Genomic DNA, 26,596 nt, shown 5'->3' on the forward strand with positions numbered 1-26,596 from the left:
CCAGAGTTTTGGAGATGGGCATGCAGATTAGTATTCGTTCCTGCTCTCCATGACTCTTTGCTGCAGTTAAGACTGATTTGCAGCTCTATAAATGAAGGTCATGTTTATTAGTAAGTAGATCTTTTTTCTGAATTCAACAGTTTGTATTTAATGTCTCTGTGCTCAGAAAGTCTTTTTGGTCCTGTAAAAACATGTGGGTGGTTGACCATCCTGTGGTTATGAGTTTTCTACAGACTACTGTAAAAAATCCCCCACCCCAATATCTTGCATGTTTTTTTTAATAGCTATGCCCAAATTAAATAATAACTATATTCCAGAATATTTAGGTAAAATCATTTGTATAAATCATAGATTTGGGAATTAGGAATGATAACAACTGACAAAACCTGTAGACTGACAGTTTCCTTTTTTTTTTTTCCAGTTTACTTTTTTTACTCATTATCTTTCTTGTTTTGCTTTCAAATGGATTGTCCTCTTCCCAGTGGTATCAAACTTAATCACAGAATGACAAATCAGTGGTGAAGGTAATACCCACATTTCAAAATGTTTCTGTCTTTATAATATTAACTTTGAAATGAGAGCACCCAAGGACGTTTATCAAAGGGATGTTTCAATTAACTCTAGAATTTGTATTTCAGCGTTTCAGACTGCGTGCATTTTAAATGATTTCTTGGCAGTTGATTTCACAGAATCTGCTCCTTTACATTGTAGAAAAGTGATCTGAGACTTAGAAGTTAAGTGACTGAAATGAGATCACATCGTCCTCAGTTGCAGAGCCCCGTCCAGAATCCCTCTTACCTCATTCTCAGTCTCATCTTCTTCCCTCCCACTTGCCAAGTCCTGTCCATCCAGTTTCATTTCTCTATGTGGGGAGCTCCTTGGTCCGAATCCTACTAATTCAACAACTATTTATCAAGTGCCTACTGTGTGTCAGACACTGGGTGCTGGGCATAGAGTGATGATCAAAATAGAAACAGTCCCTGCTTGAAGACTGTATAAAATCTAAATCAGGTTGTGTTTTGTTTTGATTAGAATGTTAATCTTTGGAAAATAAACTAAGATCTTACTGTCTTTCAGAAAGCCAAATAAGAATATTTGCCTTTAATTTGTGGAATCTGTCTGTTCCTATTTACTATTATGATGGTTAGTGTTTCTGAATGCTTAAGAAAATATGTCTTAAACTTTGGGATTCATGAGTCGCCTGGTGTACTTGTTGAAGCTGCAGATTTCCACTCTCTAAGTTCAGATCTGGAATTGGACCTAACACCTTGGCTTTCATTCAGTAAGTGTGACAGGGCTTTTGATCCAGATGGTCTGAAGAGTAGTATACTTTGAGATGTACGGGCTTAAAATAGCCAGTATTTTCTCTTTTTTTGTTTTTCATCTTTTTTGGAGTATAATTGCTTTACAATGTTGTGTTAGTTTCTGCTGTACAACAAAGTGAATCAGCTATATGTATACATATATCTCCATATCCCCTCCGTCTTTAGCCTCCCTCCCACCCTCCCTATCCCACCCCTCTAGGTCGTCACAAAGCATCGAGCTGATCTCCCTATGCTATGCAGAGCTAGTATTTTCTTTATGCAGCAAATCAGTGGGTCCACTGCAGAAGTTAAAACCAATATGAAAAGGTGGCATACACATCGGTAGATTTTTATTATGCTTTGTGGTTTGGAATGTAGATTATTTTAAAATATGTGACTCTTCGTTTCTTAACTTGGTTTTTACATTTCCAGCTGTCTGTTTTCCTCTCTCAGCACTAATTCTCTTCTAGGTTTTCATTCTGGGTCCACTCATTTACAAGGGTGAGACAGACCATTGGTAAAGTCAGTAGTGGAATGAATTACCAGCATTCAGTTTACTTAAGATTGATAATGAAATAAAAGAGGGAGGAGAGAGAGAGAGAAGGGTGTGGAATACTTTTTTTCACTCATATTAGGAAGTTTGTCTCATTTCAGGTACTTGTTATTTTAAAAGTTATTTTAATTACAGAAGTGCTAGATGAATATATGCTCACTGTAAAAAATCCAAATATTGATACATACAAACCTACAGATTGAAAGATACTTTTTTTTCCCTCATCACCAATCTCCCACTCCCTTCCTCCCAATATAATTTCTCTCTCTTAGGTACCGCTACTAGTATATCCTCCTGACCTTTTCCTGTACACTACCAACATACATAGAAACTCTCCTTCAAATTTCTCGATATGGAACTTCCTCTGCTACAGCATGGTATTCTGGTTCCCAAGCTAGAGAACTAAGTTCTCTAACAGATTCTGGGAAACATAAGACTTTTTTGGATAATTATATATTTTTCTAACACCAGGAGGCATTTAGTCAATGTGTTAATTTTACATCTTCTTAGTTTCATAGAATTCTAGTGGAATATATCACCTAAGAGAGTATTAAAAGTATTTTATTTATTTTTTTGGCTGTGCCATGTGGCTTACGGGATCTTAGTTCCTTGACCAGGGATTCAACCCACGCCCTCAGCTGTGAAAGCATGGAGTCCTAACCACTGGACAACCGGGGAATTCCCTTGAAAGTAGTTTTGTGTATCGTAAAGCTATTTTGATTATCACTGTGTTTTCAAAGTTGTAGTTTTTTAAATCAAATGAATGAAGCCTCAGAAAATCTTATTAAATTGTTTTGTCTCTGAAAGAGTAACTAAAATTTATTTATTTGTGTAATTTCTTTAGAGCATATTTGTTTCACATGGTTAGACTACTACTTGTTTAGGTCAGTGCTTTTTTTACAGTGCATTCTTTTGGATTTATTTTTCACATTGAGTGACGTATTTCTGTGATTTGAACATTGCAGAAACTGGTTGGTTAGAAGTGTGTGCTAACACTTGGTGGCAGAAGACGACCAGTCTCAAATCAAACATGCATCTTAATGCAGATCCAGATTCCTCAAGAAATAAATGCAGTCTTTTCATGGATAGATCAGTTGTTTTTAAGCATGAATTCTTTTCTGGGTTTCTTAGATATCTTTCCTGAGTTATGACTCTTTCAAATGACTAATGTAGCGCTTAAAATCAAAGCTGTAGGTTATTAATCGGCACTTCCTTATAGAAGCTTTCACAGAGTCAGTGAGAGAACTTTAGAATGAAAGAAATGATCTTTGAAATTGTTCGCTCCCCTTGTCACTTAGACTAGTTTGTTTTGAGTGCAGAATTCGATATGCACATAGCAAGGGCAGGGGGGTGGTTATTGGACCAAATGATGATGAGTTTAGGAGAATTAGGGGTGAAGATATATGGCAGGCATCAGTGGGAGTGGAAATGGGTAGTGGAAAAGAAGAGTGTGTGCTTGAAAATTCTGTTCTGACGGTACAACTAAAAGGAAAACCCAGTCCCTGAGTTATTTGGTGATTGGATATACAGGACCAAGACTGTATTTAAAAATTGGCCAAATTCCAACTTTCTTCTACGTCCTTCCCCAGCTAGGACTCTCTGCTGTCATCTTTCCTTACATACAACCAATTATTATTTATTCGTTTATCTATCAGGTCGCACGTTTTCTCGGGATTTTGATAACTGGCCTGGTGTAATTTGGCTGCCATGCCTGTTCCTGGGTCTGCATGATAATGGGCCTTTATAAACCATCTGAAAACTCAGGAGTACTGACTATTCCTTTTCAAAGGAGTCTCTGTAATACATTGGAAGGAGCTTGAGTTTTCTTGTTTTATCTCTGTTGGTTAGCCCTGGACAAAATCTCATTACCTTTCTTGACTTCTGTACTCATAGTGAAAGGAGGAGCTTGGTCTTAATGACTTGACTCCTGGGCTCTTCTGACATGTCTTATGAGGTAAGCATTATGACCAAATAGGCTAATTTGGCTTGACGTGGAGAATTTTTTTTTTTTTTTTTTCCGGTACGTGGGCCTCTCACTGCTGTGGCCTCTCCCGCCACGGAGCACAGGCTCCGGACGGCAGGCCCAGCGGTGGCTCACGGGCCTAGCCACTCCACGGCATGTGGGATCCTCCCGGACCGGGGCACGAACCCGTGTCCCCGAGAATTTTTTTTAGGTTGTAGATTAGCGTTCTTGTATGCATGGAAGGAAAATGACAAACAGGGGAAAGGTCTTTAAGTAGTGGTAGGAGTATGGTGGCAATCTTGCTACCTCTCCTCCTGGAAAACCTACAGAACAGTAAAGACAATTGGGAACATATCACAGACTACATTTTTAGTGAAACTGGGAGATAGAGAAATCTATAAATGCCACATCGCGTGCAGGTGTGGCCAGCAAGCAGCTGGGACCAGCAGGACTTGCGCGAGAAGCTGCTTCCGGGTGGGGAAGGCTGTGCAGGGAGGAGCAGGCCTGTTGCTGAGAGAGCTCAGAAATCACCCACAGATTTTCACTCCCAGTGGGTGAGGGCTCCACTGTAAGGAGGCACGGAAAACGTCAAAAGGGGACCAGAGGGGTTGAGTCTTGGCAGGTACCACCTTCAGAAAGGGAGGGGAGTGTCTTCAGGGCGGGTATTAGAGAGGCTGAGCAGGTCACTTTCACAGGGACCCTTATTGTGAAGAATAGCCCATCGCTGTAGCAGAAGAGGCCCTGCCAGACTGCACTGCCACTGTCTTCTCTCCTTCCCTGAAAGAAGGCACTCTAGGTGCCCTTCGTATCAGCGAACCTTTATTATTCCAGACAAAAGCTGGCCTTAGAAATACGCTTGGTACAAGATAAAGCAGGTTGTTTCAGTAACCTATTCCGAATCTCCCAATGCCAAATGACTTAATCACAATTTTTAGTTGTTTTTGAGTCTCTTTTCATACTATCAGGTGCACTTAGATTTAAGGCCATAGTATGGAATTCTTTTTGGATTTTTCTTAGTTAAAAATCACACATTTTGTTTTAATGTGTTTTTTTTTTTTAAACTAAAAATTCAGTGAAATCTGCTGTGAGATGGAATTGTAATTTCTTCCGAGATTCTAGGTGCTATTAGTCAACTGTGTCATCTGTTGTGTGTCCGAGCACTATCTATAGCAACTGACTTGTTTTTTTTTTGTTTTTGTTTTTGTTTTGTTTTTGCGGTACGCGGGCCTCTCACTGTTGTGGGCTCTCCCGTTGCGGAGCACAGGCTCCGGATGCAAAGGCTCAGCAGCCATGGCTCACGGGCCCAGCCGCTCCGCGGCACGCGGGATCTTCCCAGACCGGGGCACGAACCCGCATCTCCTGCATCGGCAGGCAGACTCTCAACCACTGCGGCACCAGGGAAGCCCTTCAGTTTTGTTTTGAATGCATTTTTCAACTTCATTCTGTTCTGTTGTCTGTTTCCATATATTGAAAAAAACTAAATAAGTATGCTTATAATTGTTTAAAAATTGGAATGATATCTGCAAAGGTAGACTAAATGTTCATTTGTAACCTTTCAGTAATTTATACGTCTTTGAATAGTGAAAAATATGGAAAATAATAAGCAGAAAGTGAAATTAGTTTTAAGGAAGAATTCTGGGAATTGATTAATGTCAGAATACCAAAATGGCTCCCGATTGACCCTTATTCTGTTAGAGATTTTGAAAAATTTGAAAACCCTAGAAGAAATGACACAGTCAACCTAATAGTAAGTCTGTGCAAAGTGGAATGGAGATTTGAAGTAAGTATCTTCATTGACATTTCCTGAAAATGTTCTCTCAGAACATTTCTCAGGATTTTATGTGAGGTAACGATTCTGTGATCAAATTCGTGCTAGCAGCGATGAGTTAAATAAAGTTAATCTGGGTCTTTATTTCAGGACTTCTTAGGATCTCTGAAATGTGAATGTTTAGTGTGAATCTTAAGAGCTTACAGCAACAAAGGTTTAGTTTTTGCCTCTGGACACGGGTCATCTGTGGCTCTGGTCTTTGTTGTCTTTATTCAGGATTTCGGCCAAGCAGCTTCCATTTAGGACTTTGCTGGTCTTTGGCAGAAGGAAAAGAGTTGGTGATTCACAAACTGAAAGCTTCTGCTAAGTGACACACGTCATTCCTGTTCACATCTTATTGGCTAAAGCAGGTCATGTGGTCCCTTCTGAGTTCAGCAGAGCAGGAGGTGTAACCCGTGTGCAGAAAAGGACCCACCAGAAGGGCAGTGAATATTTTGAACAGTTATACATTCTACTTCAGCATCGTTTTCCAGATGTAGTTGATCAGCGTGGCCTTTTCTCATCCATCGTGTTGTAGCACTGGTGTTCGGCAGCACGTGGTTTAGGAAATGCTGATCGTGATAACTCAGGCTTAAATGTTACTTTTGCTTCAAGCATACAGATTCTATGGACATTTTTCCTTATTTCTAGCACTTGTATCCACAGGCAAAATTCTGATTTAAGTGTAATTTAAGAAACAGTTTTAGAGCTTGCATTAAAAGATGCAATGATGAAGTATTCAGGGTAATTAGAATTGCATGGGTTTGCCTTAACTGTATTCAAATATAAATGTTCTCTCTGTCTCAACCATTACCATTAGTGATGGCAACATTTTTTTCTCAAGTCATTTTTAGACATTTTGAGATCTCTCTAGATTTCATTTTTCTAGTCAAGGACAGAATGGAGCATAATGATCTTGTACGAAACTGGCAAGCCCCGTAGTGGGTTGATTATGGATAAAGGCAAAAGGGAACATATGATCAAGAAAATGTAAACTTTATTCCAAAATGGTGTTGCTGTAAAATCAGCTTGTTTAATAGGTAACAGCTAATTTCCAACCCACGTGAATAGTCACATAGAAGCAAACCAGCTAAAATTATTTGAATGGCAATGAGATTTTCTCTACCACTGCAAAGAGTGCCCAAGCTCACTGGCCAGTCACCTCTTGTTAACTATAATTAACTGCAAAATAAAAGAAGGTAAAGCTGTATTTTTCTTGCGAGCCCCATTTAGATTTGAGGGGAAGGTAAGGTTGCAATCCAAAACTATAACTAGTTTACATTGGAATTATATTTCCATTCCTAAGTATGAGCTGATTTATTTTGACCATTCATTCGAATCTTATTCTCCCGAGGAGAGGTACCTTAAAAATAGAATATACTAAATTGCTCAATTCTTCTAATTGATTATTCCTGTAAATTAAAGAAAAAAAATGTTACTGGTCTCTTTGCCAGGGCAAAACTTCACAGTAACTGCAGTTAAGACCTAACAAATCTAGCTCATATTGCCTGAGGGATTAGCCACCCTTGACTAGAGGAACTCCAGCTTGGTTCCTGCAGTAAGTGTTCTTTCTCCATAACCTACCTGATAGCAACATTTTTAATTGTTAGTAAACATTGTGACACCATTTTGGAGACCCATCTTTAAGGCCTTCTAAGTACAACTGTGTCTTTACACTGCCCTCAAGCTGATGGCCAGAGTGTGAAAGTACTTTTCTTCCTTCCTTGGCTACGGCCTTCCCCACAGCTGACTTTGACTACAACAATTTGTTACATAACATTATTTAGACCAGAACATTTCTTTCAGAGTGATTTCACATTTGTCTTCAGCACTACTGTGGGATCTTTTTTTTTCTTTTCTATCCAATTAATTGATTTATTTATTTTTGACTGAGTTGGGTCTTCGTTGCTGTGTGCGGGCCCTCTCTAGTTGCGGCGAGCAGGGGGTTACTCTTCATTGTGGTGTGCGGGCTTCTCATTGCAGTGGCCTCTCCCATTGCGGAGCACAGGCTCCAGGCGTGCAGGCCTCAGTAGATGTGGCACCTGGGCTCAGTAGTTGTGGCACATGGGCTCAGCAGTTGTGGCTCACGGGCTCAGCAGTTGTGGCACGCAGGCTCCAGAGCGCAGGCTCAGTAGTTGTGGCGCACGGGCCTAGTCGCTCCGTGGCGTGCGGGATCTTCCCGGACCAGGGGTCGAACCCATGTCCCCTGCATTGGCAGGCGGATTCCCAACCACTGTGCCACCAGGGAAGCCCACTACTGTGGGATCTTAATCAGCCATTACCTGGGAGAATGTTCTGTGACTTCCTCTAGTGGCCCTGCACCTTTAGCAGCGTCCTCTTCCTATTCGTACCCATTCTGTTTTTCATGACTTGGTCCCTTTGGGTTCCATCTTGCTCCTCACCCTCCCTGGCCTATCCTGATAATCAGAGAACGGTAAACAGAGGACTTAGTGCTCTTGAACTTCCAGTGCAAATATTTCTAGAACGTAATTCAAAGGAATCAAGTGGGGGCAGTAATCACCTGGGAATTAGCTGAATGGATAGGGAAATCATGTCAAACATACCTCCCAACAGATTGTAACTTTCTATCACATGTATCCCTACTGGCATGTGCCTAAATTGTACAAAGTAGGGATGAGGTAGACGTGCAGGGGATGGTGTCAGGTTTGGCTGGTCTAGCTTTCCTGGGTGAGGAATGTACTGGGTAGAGCAGAAGAGCAAATGGAGTATGCCAGTGTATATGATCTTTGGCATACTATCATCCTAAGTTTCCTTCTTGTTAACTCTTCTATTTTTATTTTTATTTATTTTTTGCCTACTAAACCCGCTGCTTATTTTATTAGTCTGGAAGTGCTTCTGAAATTTTGAAGAGATTCTTAATTTTTAAAATCTCTAAAAATTACTGGCTGGTGTGTTTTTTTTTTTTTACTATACTTTTTGGGAAACAGTATGTAATTGAATACTCATATATTATGCTATGAGTCCAGTAGAGAAACTATGAAATCCTTTTAATTTTGTATTTCAAGAGTACACCGAAGGGTGATTTCACAATTGAATGTTAGATTGTTTGAAATGTGGTCAAAAGAAAGATTCCTATTGAATATTATATATAAAATTATTTTACATAGCAATCTGTGTCACATTGAAAAAGAAAATCTATGAATACATTTCTTGCTCTACCTGGAGAGAAATATTCATTTTGAAATTGGTTTAAGGGCTACACGTGATTCCCAGGATACATGTTTAATGACTGTTCTATATCCAATTATTGTGGGGTTTTTTCCCCTAAATCTCCTTTTATCTAATATGATATCCAGGGAATGTTTCCAACCAAGTAAGTGAAAAGGCTTGTATTGGTGAGCACCTTGCTTGCTTGCCCCGTTTCCTACCCTGTAGCACACTCAGCGTGAACCTTGGTGTCATTATTTCTTTCCCATTCCTTAGCTTAGTTCTTGTTGGGTTGCCTTTCCGTTAGGAAGGAGCTTTGTCCTAAGTGGTGTGCAGGGAATATGCCCAGGCAATTGAAAGAGGATGAGTTAGGGGAAGTAAGATGTCCTCTGAGAATGAAGGGAGGGAGGAAGGAAGAATGTTGATGGGAGGGGAGTCAAGGAAATTGATTAATTCATAAGAAAGTGGGAAAAGAAGAAAGTAGTAGATGCATAGGAGCCGAATGAGCTACAAAAACGCTCTAGGTGTTTCTTGCTTAACATTAAGTGCTGTGCTTAGTGATGTCTATGGATGCATTTAAAATATTTTGTCAACGTACAGTCCCTGCTACACTGTCTAGGTACTCAGTTCTCATTTAGGTTGAATCTGCGGCTATAGTTTGGTCTGAAATTCTGTCTGTGGATAATCCAACCAGTTTACAGGAATGGTTCCATGCTTCTGACCTCTAGGCTATAAAAGCAGAACGGATTCAACCACAATATAAGTGTGTTGCGGTATATAGGCCAATGTCATAGGCCGAGTTAAAATTGTTCGTTAGGATTTTTCTATGAACTGATTTCTGAATGTGCTTTTGCAGAACGCTTCACTGTCCTCTTCCGTTGTTGAGATCCTGAGAGTTTTTTGCACCAGTGGCTTGCTGGCATTACTTAATGTGGAGAGAACTGTTGATTAGAAGGGAAAGCTGTTGCAAGGAAGGAGGGAAACAGATTAAGTTATGTGTGTAGCTCGTGTTTAGGGAGAGATTTGGGGAGGTGGGGGATATTTCATGTTTTATCGTTAGTTGATAGAAATAAATGGTTAAGTGGGTGAATTCGGGAGAACATGTCCTTGTTTGCTCCAAAAAGCAAAATATTAAGAAAACAGAGGTGGTGGGAGGAGCAGGCTGTAGTTTGTTTACACCTGAGTGACCACAGGCTGCGCCGAGCCAGGAACTCAGCTGGAGTTTGATCAAGGGGAGCTGAGGGTCCAGCTGAGATTGGGCTATCAAGGAAGCATCCTTGGGTGCCTGAGTTATGAGGCTCTTTGTTTCACTGGAATGAGAAAAGCCACACACAAATATCATAAACAGTTATATGTCCAAACAGCATCTGATTTCTTACGCTATACTTGGAGAAAGCTTGAGGAGGAATTGCGGTTTGCTAAGTAGACAAAGAATGAACTTATATGGGAACAGTCTGTGTTGTAAATAAAGGTATTGAGACATCCCTGTGCTTGTTGCACTGAGTCTTCAGCCTTGAGAACTTCCTGGTTGCCATCAACCTGTTCTTTCCCAGTTAACATGTCGTTAGTCAGTATAAATGAGCTACATGTTTGTGGACCAAATTCATGTTTCTTCCTCTGTTCTATTTGAGGCCAGCACCTCATGGAAGGGAACTCCAGGCCCAGGAAACAATACAGCATATTCTCTTGGTGCTTTTTGTGAAGTGGCTTCTGCTACCAGGAGTTGTCTTGACCTGCCCTCTGTGACAGCTTTCCTTGTCACTTGATAACCCCAAGAAGCATCCGGCTCTTCTCAGTGTTAGGACAGGGAGAAGGGGGTGTCAACAATAGATTAAAAATCTAGCTCTAGCAGCTTTGTTTCTACTTATTATTTGCTGAAAGGTGCAATATTGTAAATGTTCGATATGGCGCTAGGGTAAAAAGTTTCTACTTTTTCTTTCTCTGAAGCCTCCAGATTAAACAAAACAGTAGTGCTAAAAGCAAGTATATAAATAGAGGGATTAAGAGGATGACCTCTTTCAAAAGCCTTATGAGGCTTTTGAAAAGCCTCATAAAATGAGATGCATACATGCTCCAGCGTAAGGTAAAATGAAGAATTGAGAAATACTGGATACTCAAACAAAGAGTTGGTTTAAAAAACGCAGGTAATCTCTGCCAGTATTTTAGTTGATTATTTGCATATTTGCAGTATAAGAAGAGTTCTTTTTATAGGCTGGATTATTTGGGTAATTTTTACTATGTGGAAGTAGCATCTATGAATTCTTTCTCATCTCCCTTTATGAAATTCATTTACTATGGACATATAATTATCACTTTATTAATACTAATGCACATATTAAATGCAGGTATTTTAGATGCTCGAGATTCTCAAAGTAATTTTCACATTGGTTTTAGAAATATGATAGTATATATGATTATATCTTAAGAATGATTAATATTCTTAGAATTTTAGTATTTTAAATAGTGAAAGAGCTTGAATATTATCATTCTGTTCTTTTCAATTTATCTGTGTTCTCCACTTATCCTGAATCTGAATCCAAGCTCTACTTCTTACTAGCTGTGTGTCCTTCGGTAAGTGACATGATTTCTCTGTGACTGTTTCCTTGTCTGGGGATAATAATGGTACTAATCTTACAGGGTTATTGCAATTATTAAACAAGTTAATAAGTTCTTAGAGCAGTGCTTGAACATAGTAAATACTATGCAAGTATTTTCTATTATTGTTAAACTGATGGTAGGAAGCATCATTTTTTTCAGATTGGTACAAAACAATGAGCAAAGTACAACTGTTTTTTCTGTTTTCCATCACTTGTTACTTTTTCATCTCTGAAGTTACTGACAGGCACGAGGGAGGGTGTCGGGGCCCCAGGCAGGTAGGAAATGGGCATTGCTGGACAGAGGGTCGAGGCAGAGCCCAGGCCCACAGGCTGGCCGAGAGCTGCAGGAGGAGATGGGAAGGCTTCAAGGCAGTTCTCACTCGGGGGTGCTGGGCATTGGCTCTCAAACCACCATGCTGTTCTAGAGAACATTAGCTGTGTGGTGAAGACTCCTAGTCTCTTTCCATCCCTGTCAAGAACAGGCTTGGGTGGAATTGAGCCTGAATGGGAAGTGTCTCCATTTTCCCCACTGAGAGGGGCTGAGGGAGGACTGCAGCCAACAAGGAGGTCATCAGGTGTCTGTATCAGGAGAAAGATGGCAATAAAAGAGTACAAGTAAGAGTGAAAAATGTAGTTTTGCTGAGAGATGGAGTCATTAAGAATCGTAAAGTAAGATTTGCTTCAGGGAAGCCCCTTGTCAATATATAATGTTTTTATAACTTTGAATCACCAGTATGTAACTTTTCACTAGGATGACTATTCATCATTAAAAATAATTTTAGTCTTTTAACCAATATCGTATCACTAAAGATAAGTACCTGTTTTCCACTTATGAAAATGAGTGTAAAAGATTACCATATTCCTCTTTAATCAGCTGATGCCCCAAATGACAGGCCAATTTGCTTTGGCTCTTAGTTTGCATCCTGAATTTTGGTTTCATGTCATTATCACAGGAAACATACTTTTCTTTCATAGCTGTTGGGTGACAGGAATAAACTATTGGAAAACAACAGAGCTCCAGGAATATCAAGCTTAACCTCAGAAGGACACAATTTTTTCGATTGATATGCAGGCTGTTTATTTTTTCATCATGGAAGTTGCGATTATTATAATAAGATAACAAGTGGGCTTCCCTGGTGGCGCAGTGGTTGAGAGTCCGCCTGCCGATGCAGGGGACACGGGTTCGTGCCCCGGTCCGGGAAGATCCCACGTGCCGCGGAGCGGCTGGGCCCTGAGCCATGGCTGCTGAGCATGCGCGTCCGGAGCCTGTGCTCCGCAACGGGAGAGGCCACAACAGTGAGAGGCCCAGGTACCGCAAAAAAAAAAAAAAAAAAGATAAGTAACAATATGAAATTATCTTCTATTACAAAAAAAGTTAACCTTCTTAACAAAACTCTCATTCCATTGTTTTTCTGATCTCAATAACTTTGTTGTAGAAACTAAAGATGAATAATAAGTATTTCATCTTTCAGAACCTTAACTGAATGATTTTCACACATTAATGTGATTTTTCATATTTTGTGGCTCTGTTTCCTTCCTATATTGAAAATAGAGTTGGATGCATAGTAATATAAGATTGAGCCCTCTTTGGTGCCTATTAAATTATACACATCATTTAACTAAATATAAATGATATGGTGAGTGCTTCCCGAGTAAATAATTTCCATTACCAGATGCAGCCATGAGACGATTCTAAAACTACACATCACACTCTCGATGGCATTTTTCCTGTATTGGCTCTTTGCATGCCAAGTTACAATCAAGAATGAAGTTCCTCAGGGTTTCATGGTCCATTGTATCAGAAGTTACCAAGTGGCTTTGAACAGCACTGATAATTCTCCCTAAACAATACTTGAAACTAGGCCAAAGGGAAGTAAAACTTCAGTCATTTCTGAGGATTAATTAGGATAGTCTTGAAAAGTTTTTCTGTTTGATGTTTCTTGCCACTAATTTATTGTTTCAAAGTGTGCTGTTCTGTCTTTAACTTCCTATTTTCTCCTTCAATGTTATGATGCATAATTGATATGTCAGTTATATTGGGTACAATTATCAATATGAAGCCTTAAAAAATATACCCTGTTTCTGTTAGGTCCAAGGCAAACGTAATTTTCAAACATAGTACTAGACAATCAGAAGGCATATTCAGTATTCCAGAAATGCAACACCCTTAGCGTGGTTTTGTTGAAGATACCCTACATATTGTTGGAAATAATCCCAACTCTCTCAGCCTTCACAGGTCAAATTTTCCTGGCTTTAACCATTTTTCTGTGGTTTTTCTTTGAGCTCTCCTAACATATTATACCTCCATCTTTCTTTAAATGACAAGGTACCTTGGAAAGGGTGTGGGCTGTGAAATAGGGAAGCAAAGAGAAATTTGTGGTCCAAAACTTGAAAACCAGCCTTGTAAGCTTTAAAATATAACCTTGCCAGGGTGATGTCTCTGGGACTAGTTTGGCAACCCAGTGGATCCATTCAGAAAATAGGAGGCTGCCTAGTCTTACTCTAAAGACATGCAATTTTGATGTACTTGTTTATTTTCTTTGAATGATAGTCATTTCTTTATTATGAAGGAAGAACACCACCTGCTGCAGCTGGATGGTGAGACTAATTCACATAGATTTTACTAGAACAGAGATGTATTGCCATGGGACACAAGAGCCTGAAAAAATCCTGCAAAATATACTGTCAAACAAAAAATTCCCCAGAGAACAAAGATCATGCTAATATTATATATCAGACAAAGCAGATTCTTATAGAATCTTAAAGATCTTCTAGATCTTTATTATTGAAGATGTTTTCTGATCAGGGCATATAACTTCAGTGCCTTCTAAGGCCTCATGCCTCTTTGAACCACAGCTCTCTCTATAAATTATGAGTTAAAGAATTAATTCCATTTCACTCTTTGGTAAAAAATAACTCCTTAAGATTCATGTCGGAAGTCATCTATGGAGAATTCTTGCAAAATAGTTGGTGCTTACTTTTTGCTAAAATTAAATTAATTAGCCTAACAGATTAGAGTAGCTCTTATGTTTCCCTTATTTCTTATTTTTTAAACAATGACATCTTACAGAACTGAAATGGAGATTATAGTGGCTAGACAGTGCTGGCAATGGTATCTTGAAAACTGAAGGTCCTGATTTTTCTGCTGACTTATCACTGATCTTCTGTCTGGTCAAAGGGAATGACACCCTTACTCCACCCCACCCCCACTCAATAAACACACACGAATGAAAAAGCATTTGAAAGAGAAATAAGAATGGTCAGTTTCCATTTACTCGGAACCTTTTCCCCCTGAAATCTTACCTATTATTTTCACTAATGGTAATTATATATATCAATATATTACAGCATTTACCATATTTCACTGTTTTAAGCACTTCTATAAATTTACTTGTTTAGTGCATGTAACACTTACAGGTAGGTAGTATTGTTAATCTCATTTTACAGATGAGGAAACTGAGGTCACATGGCTGAAAAGCGGCTGAGCCAGGACTTGAACTCATGCACTGACTGGCCCTCAGTATTAGGCTCTGCTGTCTCTCAAGGCATTCAACTCACCAAATCAAAAGAAATCCATTCAGTTTCATTCTTGTTGAACTCTGAAAGAACAGCATTTGATATTGTCAACTATCCTCTTCTTGAAACTTTATCCTCCTTGGCATTTGTGACAATTATTTATCAAGCACTGCTCCATGTCAAGCACTGTTCTAGGCACTGGGGATATTTCAGAGAATAACAGTCAGATGAAAATCCTTGTGTGGAGCTCACATTCTAATGGAGAGAGACAGCTAATGACAGACAATGAAAATAAACATAAATTACAGAGTATGTTAGAAGATGGTAAGTGCTATTAAAAATATACATAAGTGTGTATAAAGGGAGAAGGATAGAGAGGATTTGGGAGTACCTCCTGGGTGGGGGGAGTACAAATTAAATGGCATGGTTAAGTGAGGCCCTATTAAGAAAGTAATATTTGAGCAAGGAATTAAAGGAGATGGGGATGGGCAATGAGGAGGATATCTGGGGGAAGAGCATTCCAGGAAGAGGGAACAGGCAGCACAGGGGCTGTGAGGTGGATATGCCTGGCATGTTCACGGAAGAGCAAGGAGGTCGGGGAGGCTGGAGGGGGTCAAAGGGGAGAGTGGTGGGCATGAGGCCCAGGAAGTAGGGGGAGAGCAGAACAGGAGCCTGCAGGCCGGTCTGGTAATTTGACTCCTCCTTTGAGAGAAATGGAGACCTTTTGGAGAATTTTGACTAGAGGATGACCTGATCTGGATGTATGTTTTTATAAAATCACTCTGGCTTTAGAAGAGGCAACGGTGGGAAAACAGGAGGCTGTTGGGATAATCCAGGTGAAAGACAAAAGCAGAGGTGGCTCAGACAAAGGTAGCAGGAGAGTGGTGAGAGTTGGGTGTGTTTTGAAGGTAGAGCCAACAGGATTTGATTGGAGGTGGCGTTGAGGGAAAGAGGAGGATCAAGGATGACCCCAAGTCTTCCAGTCTGATCAACTTGAACTGAGGTGGGAAAGAAAGTCTGTGAGTAAAGGGGTTAGGAAAGATGGGGAGCTCAGTTCGGACATAGAACAAAAACATGTATCAACAAAACATGTTAAATATAATATTAAAAGTTAAGACCAACCTAAATGTTCAACAATAAAGAATTGAATGAATAAATTATATCTCCATACAATGGAGTACTATGGAGATGTAAAAATATTTTGCACATCAATATATTATTTATTGATAGGACATATTAAGTGGGAAAAAAGCACTGGTGTCAGTTAGTACTCATGGTATAACTCATGTTGTGCATAGGAAAAATAAAATACATAGTAAAATTTTAGTAGTAGTAATTTGGGGTGATTTGATATTTTTGTTTTTACATCTCTGTTTAAAATTTTTTTGTAACTTTTGTGAGTAAAAAGGGAGAGTATATTCTAATTGCACTTGAGTAAGATTTATATAAATATAATTTGATAATAATACATATGCATAAAAAGGACACTTGAAGGATATGCACCACAGGGTTAATGTATTTTATATAAATAACAGGGTCATGAGTGATTTTTCTTTTCTTTTTTTCTAGATTCTTTATATTTTCTAAGTTTTAACAAATAACAGGTATTTCCAGGGCAATGTAAAAATATATATAAATTTAAAGAAAAAGTTTGCGCACGGTCAGCCGGTAAACTTGCCCTGTAAAGTACTGTATCTTCATCTTATGGACTGTGTTTTTGGACTATGAGATGGGTATAAGACCATGTATAGTAAGGGGAGGGGAAGACATTCTTTCCCATATTTGGGGGAACTACCAAGTTACCAAGGGCATCCATCCCACTGTAATTTTTCAACAACCAGCCCTATTCCTGCTGTGAAAGTACACTGAGAATCAGGAGGGGCAGGTAGAGAAGAACTTGGAAGATCCATTGACCGCTCTACTCTAATTCAAATAACCTTTGTCTTTCAGATGATTTTTTACATAAGTTTAAAAATTGCATCCATTTATTAAAACATTTTACACACTGTAAAGTGTTAAGATCCATATCACTTTAAAAAGTTCACCCATTGCTCCATTGTTGTTGGAGATGATTACTCTTCCCATGGTATATCAAATTTCAACTTGATATACTTTATTATTTCTGAAGCTTAAAGTATATGAAGATTTGAATGCTTCCACGTTCAAACTCAACGCTCTTTAATGATTTTTAAAAAAAAAATACAACTCATTCTAGGCAGAGGGACTTTAAAAACAACTTTACAACAATTTTGTGGTATCCATTTTAAGATGCCAGTAGGCAGTCAACATGTAATATCAGGTTCTAAGAAAGTGGTATAGATGTGAGCTGGTTGCTTAGGTGAAATGATTGATTGATGTGATTTTGTTTTGTTATTTCAAGGGAGTGAAAAAAATAGACCCCAAATTCTATGAAAAATTTATCAGTCACAGATTTGGAGAAGAAATGGTACATCGCATAGATCTTTGCTCCATGCTGAAGGAAAAGCAAAGTAATGGTTATTATCATTGTGAGTCTTCAATTGTGATTGGTGAGTGCCATTTAAAAATTACTCATTATCTTTGATTTTGATTTCTTTAGCATAATTTTGTTTTGGCAAATGTTTATGTTGTATGTTTTTCTCAACGACGTATTTTCCTAAATATTACGTTTTGACAGTAATACATTAAACATTTTGTGGAACATATTTAGTATTCATGTTTATTAATCAAGATTTTAGTACCTATGGTTTTTATACTTTTGTGCTTTAAACACAGTCATCATGAAGTCTTCAAATGTTGATTCATAATTCATTTCAGTTTAATTTTATTTCGTGAATATGAAGAAAGCATTTTCTCCAGTGAAGACCTACGTGACCACAGCATTCTATACCAGGCATTTTTGTGTTCACTGCTTCTAATTAGGAAGAGAATGTGCCAGGTCAGAAAGTTTCACTCTGGGAAGGGAAAGCATAGGTGGCCTGCAAAGATTGAAAACTTGTCCTTTAATTTCTTCCCTAAGAAAAACATGTTTTAAGGGGAAACAAAGATTCATACATAAATGCTCTGTCATCATATCAGGGAGATGGCATGTGATGAGACAGGTTCATACACAATTATGTTTCCGAGTGCAAAGTGTGTACACCAAATGAAGAATCTGAAAAACCAGAACAGGGGTATTACTCATTGTTTGCAATGGAATGTCTTTTAAAGGAGCCTGATCTGTTGTGATTAAAATATACAATTTCAAACTGGGCAGTCTTCTTACAAAATTGTGAACTTCAAGACAACCTGATTTGTATACTTTTGAAGTAACATGAAAATACTCAGAGAAGATAAATACCAATATCTAAATATTTCAAGGTCTTCAACCAAGGTAATTTCTCTCCACGTCAGCTTGAAGAAAACCTATGGAAATATACATCCTGAAAGAATCTTTATATTGAAGTTTAAAGTATTTTAAAAATGTTCAAGAGACACAATTTTGTTTTTAAATTCTCACTAGAGATCTTCAGAGAAATCATTATTTTACCTTCCAAAGATCTTAGCAGCTATCTTAAACAGAAGATAATATGTCATTTGAATTTTATGTTCTGGAACATTTCAAGTGTGCTTTAAGGAAGATTTTTGTGTTTTCAGAATCTCTGTAAGAGAGCTGCCTTCCATCAAAGTTTTGATGAAGACCAAACATTGCTGTTTAGGTTCATTGTAAAAGGCAAATTTAAATGCTTGTTGCATAATATAGATTTTGGCTGGCTTTCCATATCTTCTCTGTAATTACTTTAAACCAACCTTGAAGGAGAACTCAGTGCTTCATTGCCTTTCCCACTCCCATTTTCTAAAAAAAGAGCAGAATGTAGATTTTACTGAAGGTATTGCGGGGCTGCATTATATAGCTCACAGCATGGGTCTCCTATATTGCCATTGCACGGCTCTGTTCAGGTCATCCCAGGTTACTGTGTTCCATTCACTGAGTTTTCTTTTATTGCTCTTTATCAGCTTGGTTTCTAAAATTCCCCTTATTATGACAATTTCTCTAGATTTTTCTCTCAGGCTTCTTTCTGTCTCACGCTTTTCTACTTCAGAGCAATTTAGTTTCTTTCAAACTTCACCCATCTTATATCCCCATATCAATCATATAACATTATTTAAAAAATGGTTTTTGCCTGTTACACATACTCTATATTCTCCTGCCTTTATGAACATTAAAGCAATATCTGCATCTAAAATGATAATTATTATTTAATAATTAGCCAATTTTAATACACACTAGAGTCTTGTATTTGCTATGGATAATGACTGATTTTCTTGATCTTACCTGAGTTTTGCAACAGAGAATACTGGGCAGGACTCTATCTTTGTGAGTTTCATTTCTTGTTCAGATTTTTTTTTTTGTATTATCTTTTTTTAAAAAAAATTTTATTGGAGTATAGTTGATTTTCAATGTTGTGCTAGTTTCAGTTGTACAGCAAAGTGAATCAGTTATACATTACATATATCCACTCTTTTTTAGATTCTTTTCCCATATAGGCCATTACAGAGTACTGAGTAGAGTTCCCTGTGCTATAAAGCAGGTTCTTATTAGTTATCTATTTTATATATAGTAATGTGTATATGTCAATCCCAATCTCCCAATTTATCCCTCCCCTCCCTTACCCCCTGGTAACCATAAGTTTGTTTTCTATATCTGTAACTCTATTTCTGTTTGTAGATAAGTTCATTTGTACCCTTTTTTTAGATTCCACATATAAATGATATCATATGATATTTGTCTTTCTCTGTCTGACTTACCTCACTAAGTATGACAAACTCTAGGTCTATCCATGTAGCTGCAAGTGACATTATTTTGTCCTTTTTTATGGCTGAGTTGTATTCCATTGTATATATGTACCACATCTTCTTTATCCATTCCTCTGTTGATAGACATTTAGGTTGCTTCCATGTCCTGGCTATTGTAAATAGTGCTGCAATGAACATTGGGGTGCATGTATCCTTTCGAATTATGGTTTTCTCCAGATATATGTCTAGGAGTGGGATTGCTGGATCATATGGTAGCTCTATTTTTAGTTTTTTGAGGAACCTCCATACTGTTCTCCAAAGTGGCTGTACCAGTTTACATTCCCACCAACAGTGCATGAGCACTCCCTTTCTTCACACCCTCTCCAGAATTTACTGTTTGTAGATTTTTTGACGATGGCCATTCTGACCGGTGTGAGGTGATACCTCATTATAGTTTTGACTTGCATTTCTCTAATAATTAGTGATGTTGAGCATCTTTCCACGTGCTTTTTAGCTATCTGTATGCCTTCTTTGGAGAAATGTCTATTTAGATCTTCTGCCCTCTTGTTCAGATTTAACTGGCTTCCGTTGGTATGGCTTCTCTTTAATTTGATACTAACTCAAATTTAATGTCTGTTTCCTGAACTTTGAATCAGTATTGTGTTGTTTGCATTAAAGAGTGAGACAGATTTCAGATCTTAAGATATTTTGTATTCAGAATTCTAGAGTGGAAGTTAGGCTTCAGGGACTCTGGGAACCTTCTGAAATTGTTTATACAACTTTGTATGTAGGTACATATGTGGATTTTTCTGAGGAGAGAATTTATTAGATTTACATATTTCCTATCTCTTAATTTGTTAATGGTGCATTCTTGGAGAGCACTGGATTCCAAATCACTGATTTTCTTTTCAGCTGTCTCAATTATATCATTTAGGACATTAAAAAGAAAACAGGGGCTTCCCTGGTGGCGCAGTGGTTGAGAGTCCGCCTGCCGATGCAGGGGACACGGGTTCGTTCCCCGGTCCGGGAAGATCCCACATACCGCGGAGCGGCTGGGCCCCTGAGCCATGGCCGCTGAGCCTGCGCGTCCGGAGCCTGTGCTCCGCAACGGGAGAGGCCACAACCGTGAGAGGCCCGTGTACCGCAAAAAAAACAAAAAAACTAATGACTATGCTTCATTTCCAAGATCTCCATTTGATTCTTTTTCATCCTTTCCTGTTCTGATCTTTGCTTTATAGATGCTATTCCTTCATTTATTTCTTTGATGATGTTAATATAATTAATTTTGAAAATTCATGTTTTGAAAATCTGATTCCTTGGGTGTGAATTCTACTATTTGTTGGGTCTTTTGTGGCACCTGATTTCCTCTGGTGCTTTTAAAGTTTTTTTTGAGAGCTCATTTAATTGTGCATGTTTCCCCCTCATAACCCCATGTGTGGTTTTGCAGATGTCTCAGTTCTAGTCCCACAGGGTACACTACTTTGTATGAGGTTAGGAACTGGCAACAGCAACCATCTTTGTCCATAAGGAGTTGGAGTGCATTCTTCTTGTGTCTCTTACCAACTTGCGAGGTTTTCTTAAGAGTAAAGATAATTTGCCTTTTGCCATATTGACTTCAAATATTTTTCCAGGTTTTATTTTGCATTTAGTTTTGGTCACAAGATATTTTTCATATTAAATGTTTTTAATTTTTGTAAAACTATAGATAAAAAAATTCTGTGATTTCTTTAATTATTATGATAGCGTCATCTCCAAACCAAAGATTTGATACATTTTCGTTTATATTTTCTTCTGATTTCTTTGTTATTATTTTTGCATTTGAGCTTTTCATCTATCTGTTGGGATCATTAATTAAGTAGTCAGACATAGAGGATTAACATAGAAATCCAGTTACTAAAAGTGGTTGTGAAATAGAGATTTAGTTTTAGGAAATTTTTTTAGAATGTTTTTTTTACACCCCACCAACCTTACTTTGTGTTCCAAAGATCACAAATTAACAGCCTTTCATGTTGTACTCAACTAACACAGAGTTTTTAAATTTGTTTTTATAATTTTAATTACTTGCCAATCTGGGGGTGATTTTATGTAAAAAATCTGGGTTTCTGATGCCTTTGAATAATCCAGAAATGTGGCCACACGTGCTCTACATTCTTGCATGCAGTGATTTCCTGGGTGGGGTAGTAGGCACACCTTGAAAGTAGCTGCCTTTCATCAACCCCTGACTCTTGTTCTTCTACAGTTTGCCTAACTCACTTGCACTACTTGATTGGTTCCTGAAGGCATCTGAGTTTGGATCCCCCGGCAGCTGCTGCTGTTCCCTGGGTCTACTTTTCATTTCCATGCTGAGCATTTTCCTCTGCAGCTTCTGCCATCATGCATCTTTATATGGAGTGTTAGGGGAGTTTGGTAGGATATGGAGGCAACAGTCACATGTTCAGATGCAAGAGAAAGGTACTACATTCTAATTCTCTCATAATAAGAAATGTGGTTGATATTATGCTTACCTAATATTGAGATATAACTCCTTCAAACCTAACTGCATTAATCAGCTAAAATTCAAAAAAGAAAAAAGTGAAAAGCCAGTTCTTCCTGGTGAATCCAGGAATGAACTATAGCTCAGATATCCTAGAGTGGTGAAAGCTGTTGTCTGTGAGCTACTTACTGGAGTTGGGTGAATTAATTTTTCTCTTGCAGCTCTGTTCCATTTATATTTCCTTAGGGAAGGTAATTGACTAAATGACACCCTTTGTAAGATTGATGAGCAGTTTAGTGCTTGCAAAGACTAGTTTACTTTCAGCTGTCAGACGCCTCTTAGAGGAGGCAGTGGGGAATTTGGAAAGGTCGAGAAGAGAGAGAGAGAGATATATATATATATATATATTTATATATATATATTTTTTTTGCTGGCCAATGTACTTCTTTATAGCTTCTGCAAGCAGAGGTAGAAACATGATTTTCTGAGAACCCCAGCTGTTTTTTGGTTTAATAATAATTATTCACCATTAATTTAATGAATGTTATTGAAAGTGTAGAGTGTGTGCACTTCTCTCAGGTATAATGAGATACAGAGAAGTATAAGACATAGCCCTTAAGAGTGATATAGCGTTGGGGGGGGAGGGAGATGCAAGAGGGAAGAGACATGGGAACATATGTGTATGTATAACTGATTCACTTTGTTGTGAAGCAGAAACTGGCACACCATTGTAAAGCAATTATACTCCAATAAAGATAAAAAAAAAAAGTGATATAGCGTCACTGGGGAGCTAAGACTATATCTGAGAAATGGAGAGGGAGGAGGAGTAGAGAAATAGGGCTTCATCCCTGACAATAATGGGCTTTGATAGGACACAGTGGAAGAAGCTTTAGCTTCTAGGAAAGTGGGGATGGGGCGCGGCAGAGCTTGGATAAATAGGATGAGGTGGATAGTAGAGAAAGGACACTGTCCAGGAACAATAGGTACAGTTTACAGGGGGGAGAGAAGCAATAGATTGGGAGGCAGGGTTGGGGTAATATTAGTGATAATATTAAGTGATAGGAATAATAGTAATATTAGAGATAGGAGGCACCGTGACTGAGTCTACAGTCTAGTTAGCTGAGGAAGCTACAGAGGGGAGGTTTGTGTGTTTGAGGAGTTGGTGAGGGAGGTGGGAAAGGAGATGGGCACAGTTGAATATACTAAGTCAGTGAGTAAGTGATAAAGGAAACTGAGTAGATAGATGTGAGATAAAAAGAGGGTGAAGTTTAATACTCAAGAATGACTTAGGATTGGATCCTAAAGATAAGACCTTCAATTAGTTCTAACTGTAGAACAGAGGCAGTGAGAGGGTTAGGGTTGGGCTGACCATCAGCTGAAATAGAAACAAACAGGCCTATGCAGATATGGTGATAGAAGAGGACAGGGGTCATAGGCAGTAAGTTAGCGTCATCAGAGCTGTAGTCAGCAGTCTGTAGCCAATGTCAGATAGGTCAGACCAACAATACACCAGACTCAGACTTTATGGGCTGAAATGACTATGGAGAATTCCAAGTGAGTTGAGTCAATGACTTTATTCTATCCAGGTGTCCCTGCTTTTTTAGAATCACTCTTAGACCTGGACAGCTTAGACCAGTCCTGTCAGTCTTAAAAGCCTTGTCATGGTCCATCCAGCGATTCCCGGTGGTCCTGTGTAGGTAGTGGTTCAGCCAAAAGGAAAGTACTTTTTGGGGTTACTTCTAAGGAGACCCTGAGATTTGACTGTGGTGTTCTAACCTTCCATGCTTCTTTACCATTAGGGGTCAGGGCAGAGCTCCAAAAGCTCTGAATCTTGCCCAGTTTGGTATGTAAGCGTGGGGGTCTTCTTTATGGAAGATAATGATGTCAGTGTAATTGACCCATTGGTTGATAGGGTAGGAAGGGGTGCAGGGAAAAGGAAGTCAACAGTTTTTCTTCCTTGGGTGAAAGGCGTAGCTAGGACAAATATCTTTCAGCTTTCTAGAATCCATAAATCTGAGCCTTTGTCATATCAGTGATAAGTAATACATTTCTAAAATGTTTAATTTGAAAATGTTTATGTTGCTAAAATGTCATACATCACTTAAAGGTTTACTTAGTAGGTAGGGGTGTTGGCATTAGATATGTGCTTAAACGTCTGTTTTTGCTGACATGAATCATTTACTTTTTTTTTTGTTTTACATCTTTATTGGAGTATAATTGCTTTACAATGTTGTGTTAGTATCTGCTGTATAACGAAGTGAATCAGCCATACATATATCCCCATATCTCCTCCCTCTTGCATCTCTTCCCACCCTCCCTATCCCACCCCTCTAGGTGGTCACAAAGCACCGAGCTGATCTCCCTGTGCTATGCATCTGTTTCCCACTAGCTATCTCTTTTATATTTGGTAGTGTATATAGGTCAATGCTACTCTGTCACTTCGTCCCAGTTTCCCCTCCCCGGACCCTGTGTCCTCAAGTCCATTCTCTACGTCTGCATCTTTATTCCTGTCCTGCCACTAGGTTCATCAGAACCATTTTTTTTAAGATTCCATATATATGCGTTAGCATACGGTATTTGTTTTTCTCTTTCTGCCTTACTTCACTCTGTATGACCAGTAAAAATGTGCTTCATTGTGCTTATCTTATGAATGATTTAATAGTCTAAGGCTACACTTTTGTTGGGCTTTAAACTCTTATGGCTTTAATCACTATTTCTCGAAGTTTGGTCCATGGATCCCTGGCAGTCCCTGAGATACTTTTAGGGTCTGTGAGGGCAAAACTATTTTTATAATAATACTAAGATATTATTTGCTTTTTCCTCTGGATTATCATTTGCACTGATGATGCAAAAGCAGTGGTGGGTAAAACTGTGGGTTACCAGTGTGAATCAAGGCAGTTGCAAAAAAAAAAAAAAGCCAATTTCACCTAAGAATGGTCTTGCTGAGTAGTAAGAATTATTAATTGTATTTAATCTCAATCTTTGAGAATGTGTCTTTTTAATATTTGTGTGACAAAAATGGGAGGTGTTCATAAAGCACCTCTGCATATTGAAGTGGGAGATTAACTCAGGGAAGAGCACTGTGTGGTTGTTTAAGTTGCGAGCTAAAATAGCCACTTTCCTTCATGGAACACCATTTTTTCTTGAAAATTGACCCATGGACATTTTTCATTTTCACACTTGGGTGTTCGGCAGACATCTTGAAAATAAATAAACCTGTCACATCAAGGACAACTGACATGATTTACTGCTAATGATAAAATTCAAGCTTTCAGGCAATAATAAGAATTTTAGAAAACTGTAATCTATTACCTTGAGTTGACAGATTCTTAAATTTAAAGACTTTCTCCCACTTTTAAAAAAAATTTATTTTATTTATTTATTTTTGGCTGTGTTGGGTCTTTGTTGCTGTGCACGGGCTTTCTCTAGTTGCGGCGAGCGGGGTTACTCTTCGTTGTGGTGCATGGGCTTCTCATTGCGGTGGCTTCTTTTGTGGAGCATGGGCTCTAGGCACGTGGGCCTCAGTAGTTGTGGCACGTGGGCTCAGTAGTTGTGGCTCGCGGGTTCTAGAACGCTGTCTCAGTAGTTGTGGCACATGGGCTTAGTTGCTCCGCAGCATGTGGGATCTTCCCGGACCAGGGCTCAAACCCGTGTCCCCTGCATTGGCAGGCAGATTCTTATCCACTGCGCCACCAGGGAAGCCCCCCCCACATTTTTTTAATGGAAAATTTTATACACAAAAGTAGAGAACACAAAGTAGAATAAGGAACTCCATTTTTCCAGTTTATCTATCACACTATCTGTCTTTACTTTATTGAGGTATAACTTATCCACGAGACTTGTACCTGTTTGAAGTGTATAACTTGATGAGTTTTTTTTTTTTTTTTTTAAGAATTTTATTTTTTATTTTTTTTGTGGTACATGGGCCTCTCACTGTTGTGGCCTCTCCCGTTGCGGAGCACAGGCCTCGGACGCGCAGGCTCAGCGGCCATGGCTCACGGGCCCAGCCGCTCCGCAGCATGTGGGATCTTCCCGGACCAGCGCACGAACCCGTGTCCCCTGCATCGGCAGGCGGACTCTCAACCACTGCGCCACCAGGGAAGCCCCTTGATGAGTTTTTAACATATGTATGCACTTGTGAAACCGTTATCATCATCAAGATACTGAAAATTTCCTTCACCCCCAAACATTTTCTTGCTCCCCTTGGTAATCCATAAAGACTTACCTAATGAGGTGGTGTAATATTAATGAATTTTTTGATGTTATATAATGATATATGTCAAAATATGGAGAATCTGCATAACTCAGTGAATCAATATTTTTAAAATGACTGATGTGTGTTGTTACAAAGACATGCATGGATAAAAGGCCCATTGAAAGGTCAATATAGACCACAAGATTTGACTGTAAAGAGTATGAAAAGTTCATTGTTATGCTTTTAAGATTCCACATTGCAACTA

At 38.7% G+C, this 26,596-nt stretch overlaps 1 protein-coding gene across 4 annotated transcripts in view; it reads left to right on the forward strand.

Moving 5' to 3' along the window:
* AKAP7 (A-kinase anchoring protein 7) overlaps nucleotides 1–26,596 on the forward strand; it is a 141,469-nt gene that overhangs the window by 63,075 nt on the left and 51,798 nt on the right. For all 4 annotated transcript variants that reach the window (XR_012324836.1, XM_073789597.1, XM_019951830.3 and 1 more), the window contains exon 7: nucleotides 17,289–17,436. Coding sequence is in view for 3 of the 4 variants with exons in the window: in XM_073789597.1 (XP_073645698.1) it covers nucleotides 17,289–17,436 (148 nt within the window). In the remaining variant the exon portion in view is untranslated. The remainder of the gene's footprint in view (nucleotides 1–17,288; nucleotides 17,437–26,596) is intronic.

The sequence above is a fragment of the Tursiops truncatus genome, chromosome 12, assembly GCF_011762595.2.
Source record: "Tursiops truncatus isolate mTurTru1 chromosome 12, mTurTru1.mat.Y, whole genome shotgun sequence".
NCBI lineage: Eukaryota > Metazoa > Chordata > Mammalia > Artiodactyla > Delphinidae > Tursiops > Tursiops truncatus.